The 20,290-nt window shown below is 39.8% G+C and overlaps 1 protein-coding gene across 1 annotated transcript in view; it reads left to right on the top strand.

The window, feature by feature from the left end:
- The window catches only part of Ogt (O-linked N-acetylglucosamine (GlcNAc) transferase), a 42,495-nt gene that overhangs the window by 21,421 nt on the left and 784 nt on the right, over positions 1 to 20,290 (top strand). The window contains 18 exon segments of the mRNA XM_032889331.1: positions 353 to 432; positions 1,967 to 2,162; positions 2,415 to 2,555; positions 3,163 to 3,263; positions 5,601 to 5,754; positions 5,838 to 5,939; positions 6,398 to 6,577; positions 7,829 to 7,987; positions 8,081 to 8,170; positions 10,386 to 10,511; positions 10,973 to 11,147; positions 11,257 to 11,283; positions 11,286 to 11,371; positions 11,462 to 11,632; positions 12,809 to 12,961; positions 17,235 to 17,319; positions 17,322 to 17,486; positions 17,720 to 17,843. Of these exon segments, the coding sequence (XP_032745222.1) occupies positions 353 to 432; positions 1,967 to 2,162; positions 2,415 to 2,555; positions 3,163 to 3,263; positions 5,601 to 5,754; positions 5,838 to 5,939; positions 6,398 to 6,577; positions 7,829 to 7,987; positions 8,081 to 8,170; positions 10,386 to 10,511; positions 10,973 to 11,147; positions 11,257 to 11,283; positions 11,286 to 11,371; positions 11,462 to 11,632; positions 12,809 to 12,961; positions 17,235 to 17,319; positions 17,322 to 17,486; positions 17,720 to 17,843 (2,315 nt within the window).

Raw genomic sequence — 20,290 nt, 5'->3', positions numbered from 1 at the left:
AGTTCAATTGGATCCATTTTGCTCTTGAGAAGTCCTTTTGTGTGTTTTTTTTTGTTTTGTTTTTTTTTTTTCATTTGCTTTCTTTCTTGAGATAATAGAGGAGATTGAAACCCAGATACTGGAGTATGCTAGGTGAGTGCTTTGTCTCTAAGCTATAGGACCAGCCCCTCCCTCCAATTATTTTAACATTAATGAAGGTTTATAGATGAGAGGGAACTAAATAAGAAATGCTATTGAAATCAAACTGAGTTTTATTATAGTAAATGTAATTGGATATCTAAAATTACTTAATAAAAGCTGAATTAGAAGTTCATTAAAATCCTATCTTTCTAAATAACTTTTGTAATTTTAGGCTGTCACCCTTGACCCAAATTTTCTGGATGCTTATATCAATTTAGGAAATGTTTTGAAAGAGGCACGGATTTTTGACAGGTGAGAATGTTATGTTTGATCCATTTCCTTGTCCTAGTAGTTTGGACTAAAATGTGGCAACAGCTTTCAGAAGAACATTTATAGAGCGTACTTTTCCCTCCTGCCTTGATATCCTTTACTTAACAGATGTAGTTGGTTTCCTGAATGCTTTTATCCTTATACCTAATTCCATTTACATTTTCTTTACTGTAAAACTGTTAGAAATGATTACCTTTTGGACTGAATTGTTCCCTTGATCTGATTAAGAAAACTAAGTAAAACTTGACCTTTGACTTTTTAATTTAATACTGCTTTTCTAATTTGTGTGTGTTAGTGAGGAAGGTTTATGTATACATGTGTGTGTGCAGGTGAATGGCACATGGGAATCCTGTAGAGAATGCTGGTGTCCATCCCCATCCTGTCATTCTGTATCTTATTCCTTTGAGGCACTCTCTCCTTGAACCCAGAGTTCACATTTTTGGCTAGGTTGCCAGTCAGAAAGCCTCAGTGATGTCCTGTTATAATCCCCTTCCCCCAGTGCTGAGATACATGCTTCTCTATGGCCACCTAGCGTGTTAGGTTCAGGGATCTAAACTCTGGTCCTCATAATTATACACCAAACACTCTTAAATACTGATCATCTCTCCAGCCCCTTGATTTATTTGATTTTCTGTGTATGGGTGTTTTGCCTGCATGTCTGTGGACCATGTTGGAAAGCCAGAAGATGGCCTGTAGAACTGGAGTTATACATGGCTGTGAGCTGCCATGTGGGTTCTAGGATCAAACCAGGGTTCTCTGGAAGAGCAGCCAGTGCTCCTGTCCACTGAGTTGTCTCTTTAGCCTTTGATTTGTAACTTTTTTGTTGTTTAAGGGAAGCTGAGCAGGAATACACAATTTTTTTTCTGTGAAAATATGTTTTATATAGTCTGGTACTTTGGAGGCTGAAGCAAGAGGATTGCTGTGAGTTCAAGGCCAGGCCCTTGATGGAGCAAGACTCTCTCAAGAAAACATGCTGGGCTTGGATGTTCTAGCTTACACCTGTAATACTAGCCCTTGAGGGGCCAGGGGAGAAGGGCTTGCACAGAGCTGGAGAGTAAAATCTTAGCTCAAAACAAAACAAAAAAACCCCATATATCCCAAAATAAAAATGCAGGGCCAACAATTTTTACTCAGTGGTAGAGTCCTTGTTTAGCATGCATGAGGCCCTAAGCTCAGTTCTTAGCACCAAAAAAAAAATACATTTTATTAAAAATGAGATTTCGATATTCAATAAAACATCAAGTTGTCATTAGTTAAAATTAATTGACATTTCATTTAATAAAATCTCCGTTAAGGTTAGTTGGGCGAGATGGCTCAGTGAGTGAAAGTATAAGCAGATGACCTGAATTTGATCCCTGGAACCCACAATGGGAGGAGAGAACCAACTTTACAAAGCTGTCTTCTGGCTTCTACACGTGTACTGTGGTCTATGCCGACCTGTATACATGTCATAAACACTAATAATAATATGTTTAATTAGTTGCATTTTGTGTATGTGTTTTTGTTTTTCTCACAGAGCTGTGGCAGCTTATCTTCGTGCCTTAAGTTTGAGCCCAAATCATGCGGTGGTGCACGGCAACCTGGCTTGTGTGTACTATGAGCAAGGCCTTATAGACCTGGCCATTGATACCTACAGGCGAGCTATAGAACTGCAGCCACATTTCCCTGATGCATACTGCAACCTAGCAAATGCTCTCAAAGAGAAGGGCAGTGTAAGGATTTTGTCTTATTTCTTTGTTATGTGGTAGAAAAGAGAGTCTTCATTGTACATATTAAGTATTGAGATTGTTATATTGGTTTTCTTTGGAGTTTTGGTTGCTGGGAAGGAGGATATTGAAAAGTGTCCATTTTCCAGTGTGTTACCAGCCATTAGACTCAATGATGCAGTTACTTGAATTACTAGAATAGCTACGGTCTCCCTGATTCTTTTGTGTAGTTTCTGAATGGTTTGTTTTATTTTCCAGGTTGCTGAAGCAGAAGATTGTTATAACACAGCTCTTCGTCTGTGTCCTACCCATGCAGACTCTTTGAATAACCTTGCCAACATCAAACGGGAACAGGGCAATATTGAAGAGGCAGTTCGCCTGTATCGCAAAGCATTAGAGGTATGTTCAGTGCTGTGACTGGAGGGTCTAGCCTAGCCTGTGGGACAGTAAAGGGAAAGCAGTTTAGTTTGCCTGCCGTTCATTCACCTCTGGGTTTATTTTATTTTTGGTTTTGATTTTTGAGACAGGGTTTTTCTGTGTAGCCCTGGCTGTTCTGGAACTTACTGTGTAGGCCAGGCTGGCCTCGAACCCAGAGAGTCCCAAGTGTTGGGATTAAAGGTTCAGCTGCCATTCACCTCTTTAAGAGGGTCATTCACTATTGATATAAGGTCCTATGACGTGCAAGATATTGACTAGTAAGCTTAGTAATAGCTTCACTGTAAAGCTATTACAGTGAAGAACTCAAGCCTGTGTGGTTAGTAGGAGTTTAGAAAAGAAGTGGCATTACTCAGCATGATTACAGGAAGAGAAGCACACCTCCTGTTTCAAATGAAGATAGGTATGAAATGGAGGGAGCAGTAGAATTTGAGCTACTAGACCTGAAGACTGGGTAAACTTGGAAGGGGTGGCGAGAAGCCTAGGTGTACACAGTGACGGTCTCAGAGCTGTGGGAGGTACTTTGGAGAGTCTTTCTGCTATTTAATGTCAGCTGTGATCGGAACTCTAGGTCTTCCCAGAGTTTGCTGCTGCACATTCCAATTTAGCAAGTGTACTGCAACAGCAGGGCAAGCTGCAGGAAGCACTGATGCACTATAAGGAAGCCATAAGGTAAGAAACTCATAGCTTCTTTTTTCTGTTTTCATTTTTTGGAGCTGGGGACCGAACCCAGGGCCTTGCGCTTGCTAGGCAAGCGCTCTACCACTGAGCTAAATCCCCAACCCCCTGTTTTCATTTTTGAGATTATAATTACATCATTTTTTTCTTTCCTGTCTCTCTAAAACCATCCCATAAACCATACCTCCTTGCTCTCAAATCCATGGACACATTTTTCGTGAATTGTTGTAACACACATATATGTATATATATTTTTATATGCTTATATATTTCTACATACAACTTTCACAACCGGTATAATGTTACTGTGTATATTTTCAGGGCTGACCATTTGGTATTGGATAACCAATTGGTGTGCTCTTCCCTACAGAAGGCTTACTCTTACTTAGATGCCTGTATATCTTTGCATATTGAAGCCTCATGGGTTTTCTCCCATTTACTTCAGCATCTCTTTGTTTTTTCTTTTTTGAGACAAGGTTTCTCTAAGTAGCCATGACTGTCTTGGAACTCACTCTGTAGACCAGGTTGACCTGGAACTCAAGAGATCCACCTGCCCCTGCCTCTCAAAATTCTGGGATAAAGTTGTGTGCTATCAGCACCTGGCATCTATTTTTTAAAGGCGTGGCATAGTGGTATATGCTTTAATCCCAGCACTCAGGAGCTTAGGTAGATGGATCTCTGTGAGTTTGAGGCCAGCCTAATCTGCATAGCAAGAGCTAAGCCAGCCAGGGCTACATTGGAAAACCTTGTGTAAAACAAAAATTTGGGGCTGGAGAGATGGCTCGGGGATTAAGAGTACTGGCTGCTCTTTGAGAGTGTATAGGTTCAATTCCCAGCACCGGGTGGTAGCTCGCAACCATCTGAAAATCTAATACCAGGAACTCTAATGACCTCTTCTGGCTTTAAAGGGCACCGGGCTTGTGCATGTTACATAACCATACATGTGGGTAAGACATCCACACACATAAAATAATAAAATAATTTAAAAGTTAACTATTTTAAGCTTTTTGTGAGACAGGGTTTCATTATGTACCCTGTCTCATAAAATTATGAACATGAAACAATCATGAATTATGTTCATGATTGTTTTGGAACTCACTAGATCAGGCTGGCTTTGAACTCATTGAAATCTACTCTACCTACCTCTGCCTCCCATGTCCTGGGTTTAAAGGCATGTGCTACCATACTTGGCTTACATATTTTAAACTTAAAAATCATTAAAAATATTCATCTGTATATGGATATATGCAGTACATGTAGGTCCCCCAGAGGCCAGAAGAGGGAGGAGGAGGGTGTTAGATCTCCTAGAGTTGAGAGTAAGGCAGTTGTGAACTGCCCCATGTAGTTACTGGGAATTGAACCCAGGTCCTCTGGAAGAGCAGTCAGTACTCTTAACTGCTGAGCCACCTCTCTCAGCCCCTTGTTATTTGTTTATTCATTTAGTTACTTATATTTATTTTTAGTTTTTTTTTTCCCTGAGACAAGGCCTCTCATGATTGTCCTGGAACTCCATGTGCATCAGGCTGGCCTAGAACTCACAGATGCCCCTGCCTTTGCCTCCCATGTATTGGGTTAAAGGCATGTATAATGTCCTGCTTTACTTTTTAATAGTCATATTTCATTTATTTCATGTGTGTGGAGAAATGTGGGCATACACTACAGTGACCATGTGGAGGTCAGAGGATAACTGCTTTATCTTTTTATATATGTTCTGTGGTTGAACTCATGTTATCAAGCTTGATTGTAGCCATCAAGTTACCTGCTAAACCATCTCACTAACCGTTTAAAATTACTGCTCTTTTTTTAAAAAAAAGAATGGGTTTTTATCAGTATCCCTGGCTGTTTTGAACTTGCACTGTAGAGCAGGCTGGCCTCAAACTCACAGATATTTGCCTACTTCTGCCTCCCAAGTGCTGGGAACACACCCAGCTTATTATTGTCATATTATAAAAGATTAATTTACTTTTAAGTATATGTGTATTGTCTATGTATAAAATGTCCTTAAGTTCCAGAAGTGTGTGCTTTATCCCCCTAGAGCTGGACATTGATGCTGGGAACAAAATTCAGGCTCTGGAACAGCAAGAACTATAATTGCTGAGCCCTAATTATTATATAATTTATTGTTATTATTTAATAATTTATTACTATCTAATAATTAAAGGTTTGGCATTTGGCAGGTGCTAAAATGACTCTTTCTCCCTCTTTGGTGCTGGGGATTCAAACTAGGCCTCATGCTTGGTAGGCAAGCACCTAATCACATGCCAAACCCCCCGAGTGCTTTATATAACAAGATTTTACATGAGATAATCAAGCTTTTGTCTTCTCCTTCAGAATCAGTCCTACATTTGCTGATGCTTATTCCAATATGGGAAACACTTTAAAGGAGATGCAGGATGTTCAGGGAGCTTTGCAGTGTTATACTCGTGCCATCCAGATTAATCCTGCCTTCGCAGATGCACACAGCAATCTGGCTTCCATTCACAAGGTACTGCTGGTATTTAAATACGGGGTACCTTAGCACTGAAGTATCATTGTAGGAAACTCCTCACAAGTTTGTTTTCTTTCCAGGATTCAGGGAATATTCCAGAAGCAATAGCTTCCTACCGCACAGCTCTGAAACTTAAGCCTGACTTTCCTGATGCTTATTGTAACTTGGCTCATTGCCTACAGGTAAAGAATAATGGTTCAATGTTTTCTTTTTTTTCTTTCTTTTTTTTTTTTTTTGGGCTGGGGAGGAACCCGGGGCCTTGGGCCATTGCTCCTGCCACTGGGCTAAATCCCCAACCCCCCAATGTTTTTTCTTTCTATATTGTTACCACTTTTTAATTGTGTTCCGTAATAATCTAAGCCTGTTTAGAGACAAGAGACAGTATTTTCATTTTATTTTTATTTTTATTTATTTTTATATTTTTGGGCAAGTAGCAATCATAGGGCAGTTTTCAGGAGCCATTTCTTTTAGCATTGGACTCCAGTTGTCTGGCATGCAAAGGCAAGCACCTATACTCACTGAGCTAGCCCCAAGACTATGCTTTTAGGCGGTTATCTAATATTACTTTAGGAGCTCAAATACTTGTAAAATAAATCTTTGGTTAAGTTTTGGGTGATAATTTCTTCTTGCTTCCCTCTAGATTGTCTGTGATTGGACAGACTATGATGAGCGGATGAAGAAATTGGTTAGTATTGTAGCTGAGCAGCTAGAGAAGAATAGGCTGCCTTCTGTCCATCCTCATCATAGCATGCTGTACCCTCTTTCCCATGGCTTCAGGAAGGCCATTGCAGAGAGGCATGGGAATCTCTGCTTGGATAAGGTGACTCTCGTTTTAGTCTTTTTGTTGTAAACTGAAATGCAGATAGAGAAAAAAATTGTATAAATCAAATGTATGACTTTACCAACTAGAAATGAAACTGACTTAGCTACTACCCTAGAAGCCACACTTACTTCACTGTGGCCTATGGCCTGACTTGAGCTCATTTCTTCATTTCTGATGGTGGTAGTTTTTTTTAAGGTGGAAATCTAGACTAGGCATGGTGATACAAACATATAATCCCAGTACTAATGTAATTCATCACTTAGAGGCAGAGGATGGTGAATTGAGGCCAGCCTAGGCTACATAGCAAGCTCTTACCTCAAAACCACAAACAAGCAAAAGCTCCCATCTGAAAAGCAAACTAAAGGCATTAACAACAAAAGCCCCACATGATGTTTAAATTGAGCGTGTAGTATTATATACTCTGAGAATTAGAACACGACTTGGTAAGGTTTAGAATCCTCCTCCAGGAAACAGTGATAGATCTAAAGTTCTCCCTCCCTCCTTCCCTCTCTCTCTCTCCCCTTCTCCCCCTCTCTACTCCCTCTTTCCTTCCTATCCTTCCCTCTCTCTCTCTCCCCTTCTCCCCCTCTCTACTCCCTCTTTCCTTCCTATCATTTTTCCCCAAAATGCTATCCATAGAATTTTCTAAAATTCTGTAAGGGTTATCATACTCCATTCACATTTCTTCATTCCCAGAAATTTTAGATGTTTAGATGTGTTCAGACTGTTTCATAGGTTTTTTTTTTTTTTTTTTTCGAGCTGGGGACCGAACCCAGGGCCTTGCACTTCCTAGGCAAGCGCTCTACCACTGAGCTAAACCCCAACCCCTGTTTCATAGGTTTTATATATCCTAGCTAGGTTCACTCTAAGCTCTATACAGCTGAGGATCACTCTGAACCTCAGATCCTTTGTTTCCACATCACAATTACAGGGTCCCAGGGGTGCACCAACATGTCCTTTTGTTGTTGTTGTGTCTCACTACATCACACTGATGGCTGCAACCCAGTGTGTAGACTCAAAGATTCATGTGTCTTAGTCTCCTGAGGGTTGGGGATTAAAGATGGGCACCACATGCCTGGTTTTTATGTAGTTCTGGAATAGAACTCTTAGCTTTATATGAGCTAGGCAAATCATGCTACCAACTGAGCTTCATTGCCAGTCCCGGTTTTCTGTTTTCCGTTATTTTTTTTTAGATTAAAATTTACACATTACTTGATTTTCCTAATGAACATTGTATTTTGCTGGTAGATTAATGTCCTTCATAAACCACCATATGAGCATCCAAAAGACTTGAAGCTCAGTGATGGCCGATTGCGTGTAGGCTATGTGAGTTCTGACTTTGGGAATCATCCTACTTCACACCTTATGCAGTCTATTCCAGGCATGCACAACCCTGATAAGTTTGAGGTAAGAATAATTTTTTGGTGGCTTTACTCCCTCATTATTTGAGAAGGTTGGAGCAAAGGTTATTAAGTACATTGTCCCTTCCCTGCCTTTCAGGTATTCTGCTATGCCTTGAGCCCGGATGACGGTACAAACTTCCGAGTGAAGGTGATGGCGGAAGCCAATCACTTCATTGATCTTTCTCAGGTGAAAATCTGATCCTTCCATTTGTTTCTAAAAGATTTTAGAGTTAATTATGTTTATGTGTTTGTGTATGTGCATATGCATGTATGAGGGCAGGTGCCCAAGGAGGCCAGAAAGGGGTGTCAGATCTCTCAAACTTGGACTTACAGGGGGTTACATAGGTGCTGAGAGCAAATGTAGGTCCTCCATAAGTATAGTAAGCGCTTTTTTAAGTCTCTAATTTTAAATTTTAAGCCAATTTAAAAATAATAAAAAAAAAACTATGGATACAAGTTGAGATTTTTTTTTTTTGTGATGGGTATTAAACAGGAGGATTATACAGGAACTACTGTATTTGGGCAGTTGGCCTTTATTTCTTGGTCATTTACATTTATAATTGATAGGAATTTTGCTGATGTTGCACATAAAATGGAAATGTGATATAATTGTGTTTAATGTATAACTGTTTTTACATTGAGCCTGCACTCAGGACAGAAAAATACTTTTAATACCTACTGAATAAAGATAAGAATAAATAGTTTAAAAAGAAAATACATCTTGTGGTGTTAAGATGAGGATTTCTTTCAAAGGCCAGCTTAGGCTATGTGAGGCCCCCATCTCATTAAAAAAAAGCAGCCAAAAGTAAAAAGCTCACGTTTCTGACTCTCTCACTCTCTCTCTCTCTCTCTCTCTCTCTCTCTCTCTCTCTCTCTCTCTCTCTGTGTGTGTGTGTGTGTGTGTGTGTGTGAGAGAGAGAGAAAGAGAGAGAGAGAGAGAGATTGATTGATTTTGTAGGGTGGCAGGGTGAGAGTTGAGGCAAAAATCCACTGTGTAGCTAACCCTATCTGGCTTGAAATTCACAATGTAAACCAGGTTGGCTTTTTGTGGTGATCCTCTTGCTTCAGCTCTATAAGTTCTGAGATTGTGGGCATGTGGCACCATGCCATACTGGTTGGTTGTCTTTATTTCTGTATTTGGTTCTATTTTTTACTCTGTAAATTTTATGATGAATTTTAAGATGAAACCTGTGGGAGAATTAAAATTGCTAAATATATAGACTTTTCCTATAGGTTCTATTTACATGGGTGACCAGTAAAGAAATAATACCTTTAGACATGAATATGCATATGTATGCATATATTTGCATGGTAAGCACACATGTATAAATGTAAGTCATTGATGTAGTTAAGGTAGTACAGTGCTTTTCTATTATACACAGAACCCCAGGTTTGATTTGTAGCCCTGTATAAACTGGATGTTATGTGGCTCATACCTATAATCTCCTGCTGCTTTTTGAGGTGGAGGCAGATAGCAGGATCAGGGTTCAAGGTCATCTTGGCAAGCATAGAGTTCAAGATCCCTGGGCTTGATAACCCTGCCCCAAATAATTAAGCCCAGGCACGCTCAGGTCATCTGTGTCAACTGTGGAGATCTTGAGCCTTATTTTCTTAAGACTGGGTGGTCTCTCAGTGAACCTGGGGCTACAGTGGAAACTCTGCATCCTCCTGTCTCCAACCTCCGCAGACCTGAGATTTGAGGGGCACATGTTTGGCCACATCTGGCCTTTTATACAGATACTGGAATCCACACTCATGTCATCTTGCTTGCATAGCAAGCCCTCTTACTGAGTCTGCTGCTATAGTCCTCTGTTCATACCAGTTTCCACTGAGATTATATTATGTGAAACTTCTAGTCATCTTTTGTTAATGTGGCTTATCTGTCTATTTATTGAGACAGAGTCCAAGTATTTAGCTCTGGCTGGTTGCAAACTCGTAATGTTTGCCTTCCAGGCTTGTAACAATGTGCTTGGCATCTTGTTGGTCTTTGAAGGCCCATTTCAAATACTAGCTCCTTTCTGGAATTTTGTTACTAAGCCATTCAATTTAGATGGAAGCTCTGCTTCCTTTATTTCCTATCTGTAACGCTTTAATATTATAGCAGTGCTAATCCCTGTATTGCCTCACATTAACTTAGTTCATTGATTTGGTTCTCATCTCCTTTTTCTTGTTTGAAACAGGGTCTCTCGTAGCCAAGACTGGTGTTTAACTTCTGGTCCTCCTGATTCTACCTCCCAAGTGCTCTGCTTCTTTGTACCTCCCAAGTGCCGGGAAACTACCGCCAACTAACTGTCCCTGGCTTTCCCATCTCTTTCATCTAGGTTTCTAGATTCTGTTTAATGTCATTAAAACAAATTGAATTAATCTAAGATTCTATATTGTTCTTATTGTCTATCACATAGATTCCGTGCAATGGAAAAGCAGCTGACCGCATCCACCAAGATGGAATTCACATCCTTGTCAATATGAATGGGTACACCAAGGGTGCCCGAAATGAGCTCTTTGCTCTCAGGCCAGCTCCTATTCAGGTAAAAGATCAACCACTTACAATGTCCATTGAACCAAAAAGATAGTGATTTTTTGGTTTTTCTCCATCTGACTAACTGCTCTTGAAAACAAAATAGACATTCTTGACTTTAAAAGTGTGTTCTTGGAATGGATGATGATAGATTTTTGGGTGTAGACATAGCGCCTACCAGTAAGTAAAACGTCAGTGGAGACAGGCATTTCATGGTTTTATATTAACAGCTCCTTTGTCTAAAATGTTTGAAGACCTTAACACAAAGTTATTTGGAAAGGCTGCTGGCTTGCTCTGGGCTAATGAAACCAGTCTCTTATTTATTATCTGATTTGGGAGCTTTTTGATGAAGAGCCTCTTGGAAAAACTCCTTTGGGAGAAGGTTGCTTATATCTGCAGCAAGTTGGTGGGTTTACAGGTGGATAGAAGATGTTCATTTTTGGTCTGATTGTTTGTGTTTTCCTTTATAAGGCTATGTGGCTGGGCTATCCTGGGACTAGTGGCGCACTGTTCATGGATTACATCATCACTGATCAGGAAACTTCCCCAGCTGAAGTTGCAGAGCAGTATTCTGAAAAACTGGCTTATATGCCCCATACGTTCTTTATTGGTGATCATGCTAATATGTTCCCACACCTGAAGGTAGGCAGAAAACAATGGTATGAGGAAATCCAGAGAGCTGTATTCGTTTCTCCCTTTGTGTTGTTGTCCATATGCAGCTTTACTAAAAGGGATATCTGATTTTTTTTCATTAGAAAAAGCAGTCATCGATTTTAAATCTAACGGCACATTTATGACAATCTAATAGTTTTGAATGGCATCGATCTCAAAGCATTTCTCGATAGTCTACCCGATGTGAAGATCGTCAAGGTCAGAACCTCATCAGCACTTGTCATTGAAGCAAACAGAATTTGATTTTTTTTTCTTATAGCGAATTTTTATCTTGTTGATGTTTTTCAGATGAAATGTCCTGATGGAGGTGACAATGCAGACACCACTAACACAGCTCTTAACATGCCCGTTATTCCCATGAATACGATTGCAGAAGCAGTAATTGAAATGATTAACAGAGGGCAGATTCAGATAACAATTAATGGATTCAGTATTAGCAATGGACTGGCTACTACACAGGTGAAAAAGACTAATTATGTATCGCATATATACATCCTTTCCTTTAATTACAACCACTCCATTTTACAGAGTAAGAGATAAGCTCACTGGGAACTGGCTCTTTTGTAGCTGTGTCTGGTTTTAGAAATCATCTAGCTTCAGCCATCAGGTTCCTTAGTGAGCACCTACTGTGCTAATATTTTGTTTTTGCCTATCTGTGCCATTACCCTCTTTAGGCACCATGTAATGTTTGCTTCTGTAAACTCACTCTTTCCTTGACCAAATCCTGCACAGTTCGGATCTTAAAGTCACCAGTTTCTGTATTAATCTCTAGTCTCTTTCTTCCATACTCATTGGTACTTGCTTGCTGTGCTTTTGTAGGATTGGGGGCACGTTATATTCTGCACAGTGCAGTTTATTTCCTTGTATTTGTATGTTTCGGCAAATGGAATTATTTTAGAGCTCATCTTTTAACCACTGTAATATAGTATGTATTCCACGAGTATATATTGTATCCTTGATTAGGTAAATATATATATAGCTCTATCAATAAGAGTATAAAACAAAAGAGCAGGAATATTAGACTTCTAGGGTGTTAGCAATTTTATTGATGTCTATATACTCATGTGATAGTGTAAAACAAAAGTATGGGAGTAGCAAATAAAAACTACAAATTTGAGGCCACCTTGGCCTATATGACAAGTACCAGACCACCCAAAGCTACATGAGACCCTGTCTTAAACAAAAACAGGCCAAGCCTTACATAGTGGCACACCAATGTAATCCTAGCATTTGAGAAGTCTTGACTATTGAAACCATTTATACTTGGGGAGGGGGGTATTGAGTGTTAGTGTGTGTGTGTGTGTGTGGGGGGGTGGGTCAAGTCCAGGACTTTGTGCATTCTAGATAAGTACTCTGCTATATAGATATAACCCCATCCCTTGGCCTGTCCCCCTTTTCTGGAAAGGCTTCTGTTGGATGGGGTTCTCATATAACCCAGCCTTGATCTTTGGTCCTCCTACATCTATGTCCTGAGTGCTAGAATTATAGATGAGTATACCACTATGCCTTGTTTTATGCAGTACTTGAATCAAAACCAGGGCCTTTTGCACGCTCTGCAAGCTGTATCCCAGCTAAACTACATTTACGTAGTCTGTGTTAGCTCTAAATTTAATCATGTTCTTTTTGTTATTCTAGATCAATAACAAGGCTGCAACTGGAGAGGAAGTTCCCCGTACCATTATTGTAACCACCCGTTCCCAGTATGGGCTACCAGAAGATGCCATTGTGTACTGTAACTTTAATCAGTTATATAAAATTGACCCTTCTACCTTGCAGATGTGGGCAAATGTGAGTATGTGTAGATTTATTATTAATGTTCACTGATGAGTAAAAATTATCTATATGGGCTATGTTGCTGAAACTTCCCCCTTTTCTTTATGGACTCATTTCTAATCTTCAAGAGTTGTGAATTTTTCAGTTTTAAATAATTTTTATTTTTTGAGATTATACAAATATTTCCCCTTTTCTTCCCTCCAAACCCGCCCATGTATATTCCTTTTTTCTTTCAAATTCATATTTTTTTTTTTTTTTTTTAGTTACTGTTGTTGCTTCTATTCTTTAGTGGTAGTGGTGGTGGTTAGTAGTAGTAGGGGTAGGGGTGTGTGTGTGTGTGGTTGTGTGTGTGTGTGTGTGTGTGTGGTGTGTTTGTTCATGTGTATGCCTAATTGCATAAATATAATCAACTTAGTCTGTATGTTACTTGTATTGTTGATTTTTGAGATGAGGTCACATATATCCCAGGCTGGCCTTGTTACATAGCAGAGGGTAACTGAACTTGTATTCATTCTGCCTCTAACTCCCAATTGCTAGGAATTAATCCAGGACTCCCTTCATGCCAGGCACGTAAGTAACTGCACCAACTGAGCTATGTCCGCAGCCATTTTCAGCCTTCTAATGTTGTCTTATTTTCCTCCAGTGTTGGGGGATCAAGTTCAGGGTGTGATACAGACTAGACAAACTTTGTACCAGTGAGCTTTGACCCAGTTTTTTTAAAGATTTTATGTACATGAGTACACTGTTGCTGTCTTCAGACACACACCAGAAGAGGGCACCAGATCTCATTACAGATGGTTGTGAGCCACCATGTGGTTGCTGGGATTTGAACTCAGGACCTCTGGAACAGCAGTCAGTGCTTTCAACTACTGAGCCATCACTCTAGCCTTTGTTGTGTTTCTTTTCTTTTCTTTTTTACCAGAGCACAAATCTATATTTATTTACTCTCCATTAGTTGAAATCCAGGATGGGTACAGCATCATATGATTCTGTGTCCAGTGGCCTTTGCAGGAAGGTTGCTTCAGATTTTGGCATGAACCATGCCACCGTTTCCATGCGCCCGGGTTACTTTCCCCCAGATCACTCTGGTTTTGTTTGGTTTGCCTCCAGGAGTCACTGTATTGTTTTTTGCTTTGTACACATAAGCACACCGCTTGCCTAAGTAGAACTCAGTTTCATTTCGGGCATAAACACCTTCAATTTTAAGAAGAGCCATGTGCTCTCTTTGGTTCCGAGGCCCGCTTGTAGCCAGAAAATGGCCTGCAGACATACTTAACTTTTTTTTCTTTTTTTTTCTTTTTTTTCGGAGCTGGGGACCGAACCCAGGGCCTTGCGCTCGCTAGGCAAGCGCTCTACCGCTGAGCTAAATCCCCAACCCCCCTTTTTTTTTTAAAGAAGTCCTGTTCCCAGCAGACCTTCAAAGGTTTGCTCTATTTTCATCTTTTTAAGACCGGATCTTTCTACATAGTCCTAGCTGTCCTAGAAGACATTGTAGTATATGCATCATCACACCTGGCTCCAGTCTTGTGATTTTTAAATTTCATGCTATGAATCATTTATTTATTCAAAGTGTTCTGTCCAAATCACATTATCAACAAATTAAAAAAATTTTTAAAGATTATTTACTTTTATATGTATTGATGTTTTGCCTGCATATATGTCTGTGTGAGGGTGTCAGATTTCTGGAACAGAAGTTGCATACAGATACTGTAAACTGCTATGTGGGTGCTAGGAATTAAACCCACGTCTTCAGGAAGAACAGCCAATGTGAATGCATGTTCGTGTACCACATGTATACTTGGTACCCACAAAATACGTTAGATCCCTTGGAACTGGAGTTACAGTATTGATGCTGGAAGTTGAACCTGGGACTTCTGGAAGAACAATGCTCTTAATCACTGAAACATCTCTCCAGTTTGCTTGCTTTTTTTCGCTCCCTCCTCCCCCAGATATGGTTTCTTTCTGTAGCTCTGACTATCCTGAAATCCACTTTGTATATGAGGCTAGCCTCAAACTCAGAGAGCCATCTACCTGTGCTTTCCAAGTGTTGAGATTAAAGGCATGTACCACTACTGCCTAGCCAAACTTTTTCTTAAAGGGTTTGATTGTAAGTGAAATTGTCAGTTTTATGATTAGGAATCTAATATAGTCATCTCTCCTATTTTATTCTTTGTATCATGATACACTTTATATTGTGCAAATGAATCCAGGGCCTTGGACTTCAAATTTTAAAACTTGGCTGTATGTATGCCATACCTGGCTCACAGGCTATAATTTGCCAGCCCATGACCTAACCTGATAATCAAGCTTGCTGTATGCCTACCCATGTTTTAACACTCTTGCAGTACTGTAGAGTTAAACCAGGGAAGAGTTAGTCAATGGTCCCACTTCCCAGTCAGCTCACGAGCCTGGTTTGCAGAAGCACAACACTGAGTATATGGAGTTAGCTGGCTCTGTGTCCACAGAACTTTTCTGCATCAGTGTATTTTTACCTTTAGATTGTTAGAAAGAAAGCATTTCTGAATCTGCTGCTCCTGTATCTGTTGTTTGTCTCAAAGGAATGGGTAATGTAGAAAGAGGAGTTAATGAGTAAACTTCTATTATCCCTGAATCCTCACTTTTGCCAAAATTCTAAAAGCAAAAGTTACATAACATTAAGCTTGTTTTAGTTTTTTATTCTGTTTATGAATATTTCTGCATCTCAATGTAAAGATACTAATGTGCTTTTTTTTAAAAAGTTGTTTCAAAGAGTGTTAGATAAATGTATGGACATTGTACAACTTGTAAAAATGTGAAATAGTCCGGATTTGGAAATTGTCTTTTCTCACATTTTTCAGAGAAGAAAGTGTGGAGTTCTGTGATAGGAAAGTGCAGCTCTGAATCAGGAGTAGGTAAATTAGTCTGGAGGCCACATCCACTGCTTGGTTCTTTGGTTGATTGTTTTTGATGCTGGGGTGGAGCCTAAGTCCTTGCAGAAGCTGGCAAGTGCTCTACTGTGGAGCCGTAATGCCAGCTCACATTGCTTATTTTTATAAATACAGTTTATACACTTGCTATCTCTGGCTGCTTTCAAGCTACAAAATAGTTGTAAAAAGCCTATAATAATATTGTCTATTTGGTCATTTTTAGAAGTGTGCTGCTTTCAGATCTAGATTAGGCAAATACTGTTCATAGTATGCAATTTGAAATGTAAGAAGTGTAGGGAAATGTGTTGGCACCTCAAGCTACTCTGGAGGCCAAGATAGGAGAATGACTTGAGTCCTTGAGTTTGTGGCCAGCCTGAAAAACTTAATGAGACCCTATTCCTTAAAAACAAAAACATAAAAAGAGAGGATGTAGAAATGGCTCAAAACATAAATCAGTTGGTGCTGGGTTCCCTTTTCACAACATACATGGTAACTAAACAATGTTCTGTGATTCCAGTTGCTGGGATTTCTTAAACACAACTTGTGAGGTAGTCACTGGCCACTTTTTGACCATATTCCAGGAAAATCAACCTTGCTTCAAAGACGGCTCCACCCCTCTCTTAGGAACTATTGACAATAATCATTACAGGGAGATGGAAAGCCATTTTCTGTAGTGGTAATTTGCCCATGTTCCAGTATATCACTTCTCCATTCTTAATGCAAACAATCCTGGTTAAATTCAGTGGATCATAAACACACAAAAACAATAACAATATGCATGAAGGTAGGGGGAGTCAGCAAAAATGGGAGGGGTGTGAGTAATGGACGGTGAAAATAAGGACACACAGGGAATTTTCAGGAATTTTCAACATGCAAATTAACAAAGCAAGCAAAGACACCCCAAATTCCCATCTTTAATGAAGACCACTGACTATCTTAGTTCTGCCACATATAGTTGTCTCAAATTGTACCAGTCAGTAAGTTGGTTTTCATCTTCTAATATTCTTTTCTCTGTCTTTAAACACTCTGGTGACAGCTAAGAGAAAAGGGAAAAACTCAATTAATTTAATTCATCTCTTTTTAGGAAAGACCTAGGTCCCAAGCAGGTTTCTTCACTTGTTTGAGACAGGGTCTCCTTGAATTTAGGAAGCTCCTGATTGAGCTCTGCCAGGATTATAGGTGTGTGCCATAATGCCAGATCATGTGGTGTTAGGGATCAAGCACAAGCTAAGCTGGTCAAGCTCTCCCAATAGGACTTTATTACAAGACCACAAGTATAATCTTCCATGGGAAGAATAAAGTGAAGTAAAATGATTTGGGGAAAGGCGGATAAACTATTAATCTTCTCATTTTCCTTTTTTCCTTTTTTTTTTTTTTTTAAGATTCTGAAACGTGTGCTCATAGCTTGCTTTGGCTGTTGCGCTTTTCCAGCAGTAGGAGAGCCCAATATTCAACAATATGCACAAAATATGGCCTTCCCCAGAACTGTATCATTTTTTCACCTGTGGCTCCTAAAGAGGAGCATGTCAGAGAGGTCAGCTGGCTGATGTCTGCCTGATACTCCTTTTTGTGTAATGGACACACCACAGGGATGGATGTTCTCTGGGCAGGAACACCCATGGTGACTATGCCAGGTTAGTGACTGATAAAATCATCGCACTCTTTATTCATTAAAAGTTTCTTGGGTCAAGAGGAGGGAGTACTTGAGGGTGAACTTGTATGTAGTAGAAGTAATTAAGGCAGGATGATAGAAAATAGGACTGATTCAAGTCTGAATTCTTGGCACCATCCTCTCCATCTGTAATGTGGATACTTAAAATGCAATTAACAATGATGATTATGTGATTACTATCTTTTTACCTTCTAGGAGAGACTCTTGCCTCTCGAGTTGCAGCTTCTCAGCTCACTTGTCTAGGATGTCTTGAGCTCATTGCTAAAAGCAGACAGGAATATGAAGACATAGCTGTAAAACTGGGGACCGATCTAGAATAGTAAGTAAATTTCCAGGAACAAACTATATATCTGAAACTGGCTAAGGTGACGCCATAAATTAAGAATAATATAAAATAGATAAATTGTATGCTGTCTGGATGGGGGACATGATCTCTTAGGAAATCATGAAATTTTAGTAACTTTCCAAAGTGTCAGATGTTTGAACCTAATACTTCACAGGAGGATAATTAAAACAAAATAAAACCAAAAAACCTTAGTTGCCTGCAAATGAGTGAGAATTAGCACTCAGGAGGGAGAGCCAGGTGGATCTCTGTGAATTTGAGGCTAGCATGAACTATAGGGCATGTTCAGGATAGCCAAGGGCTTTGTTACATGGAGAAACCTTTGTTTGGGAAAAAACACATAAAATTTTTTGTATATATATATATATTTTTTTCTTATGCAGTATATCCAGACCACAGTTTCCCCTCAATCCATTCCTCCCAGTCCTTGCATCCCCTGTCCTGCCTTCCACAGATTTTGCTTCTGTTTCTCTTCAGAAAAGAGCAGGAATATCAACTGAACATGACACAACTAGACACAGTAAGACTAGGCACAAGCCCTCATATCAAGGCTGAATGAGGCAACCCAGTAAGAGGAAGAGAGTCCCAAGTGCAGGCCAGAGAGAGATGCCTCTGCTTCCACTATTAGGAGTCTCACAAGAACACCAAGTTACACAACCATAATGTACATGCAGAGGGCCTAGGTCAGACAGACTCAATACAGGCTCCCTGGTTGTGGGTTCAGTCTCTGTGAGCCCCTATGAGCCTTGCTTAGTTGATTCTGTGGGCTGTGTTCCCCTGGTGTCCTTGACCTTCTGTCTCCTACAGTTCTCCCCCTTCTCCTATGAGGTTCCCTGAGCGCCAAGGGAAGAACCTGAAGGAGGTCTTGAATTTGGTGTCTCTTTCCACCTAATATTTAACTGTGGGTCTCTGCATCTGTTCCCATCAGCTGCAGGAAAAAGCCTCTCTGACAGTTGGGCTAGGCACTGATCTATGGGTATAGCAGAATCTCATTAGGAATCATAACATTTTTACATTTGTGTGTGTGTGTGTGTGTGTGTGTGTGTGTGTGTGTGTAGATGGTATACATGAGGAGTTGAGTTTTTCTCTATGTGACAGGTACCTTTTTTATCTGCTATGTAGCTCAGCTTGCATTGAGCTTGATTCTCCTTGCCTTGGATTCCCAATTTTGGGGATTATGACTATGCCATCATACTAAGATAAAATTATGTACTAGTTTTTTTTTTCTTTTTCTTGTTTGAGACAAGGGTTCTCTGTATAGCCATGGTGGTCCTGGAACTTGCTCTATAGACCATGCTGGCCTCCACCTCAGATAGAACCTGCCTCTGCCTCTCAAGTGCTGGGATTAAAGGTGTGAATCACTGTGCCTGGCTTCATAAAATATTTTTATCTCCCAACATTTAGTTATGAAAATTCTAATTTTACAATAAACACTATTATATCTGCTACTTAGACCATGCTGTTGTATATTATTTTATTTGGTATATTAAAATATTTTTCACCTGTTCATGTTCTCAATGAGCCACCCATTTTTGGATGCATTTTTAAGTAAACAGTAGATAAAAGGAGCCAGCACTTCAGAGGAAGTGTCATTAATTAGAATTCAATACTATTTTTTTAGGTAAGGTACTTTCTATATACTAGGCAAACATTTACCACAGAGTGAGCCTTAGTAGTTTGTATGTATAGGCATACATATGCACATGTCACAACACATAAACGGAAGTCAGGACACCTTTCAAGAGTTGCTTCTCTCCTGTCACCTGAGTTCCTAGGATGAAGTTCAGGTTGTAAAGCTTATCTACAAACACCCTTACTCACTGAGCCACCTTACCAGCCCAATACTTATTTTTGAGATAGAATATATATATATATATATGGGGCCAGACTTGATGGGACATACTTGTAATCCCAGTACCTGGGAGACTGAGGCAGGAGGATTGCCTTTAGTTTAGGCAAGCCTGGACGGCAGAATGTTACACCCTTGTCTCAACTAAAAAGAAAAGATACTCAAGTCTACACATTTTTTTTTTTTTTTTTTTTTCGGAGCTGGGGACCGAACCCAGGGCCTATGCCTTCCTAGGCAAGCGCTCTACCACTGAGCTAAATCCCCAACCCCAAGTCTACACATCTTAAGTGTTCAATGAATTTTAAGAATTTCCAGACTGGGCATGGTGGCACATACTTATAATCTCAGCACTAGGAAGTAGGAGACTGGCAGATCACCAGGATGAGTGGATGTATGTATGTGTGTGTGTGTGTGTGTGTGTGTGTGTCCACATATATGGATACATATACATATATACATATATAGCCAGCCTAGCCTTCTTCGAGTGATTTGTCTTAAAGAAAATGTTGAAGATACCTGATACATGCCGTCCAAGGTTGTCCTCTGGACTCTACATGCACACACAAACAAATAT

The sequence above is a fragment of the Rattus rattus genome, chromosome X, assembly GCF_011064425.1.
Source record: "Rattus rattus isolate New Zealand chromosome X, Rrattus_CSIRO_v1, whole genome shotgun sequence".
Classification (NCBI taxonomy): Eukaryota; Metazoa; Chordata; class Mammalia; order Rodentia; family Muridae; genus Rattus; species Rattus rattus.
This window is presented reverse-complemented; position numbering and strand designations above follow the sequence as displayed.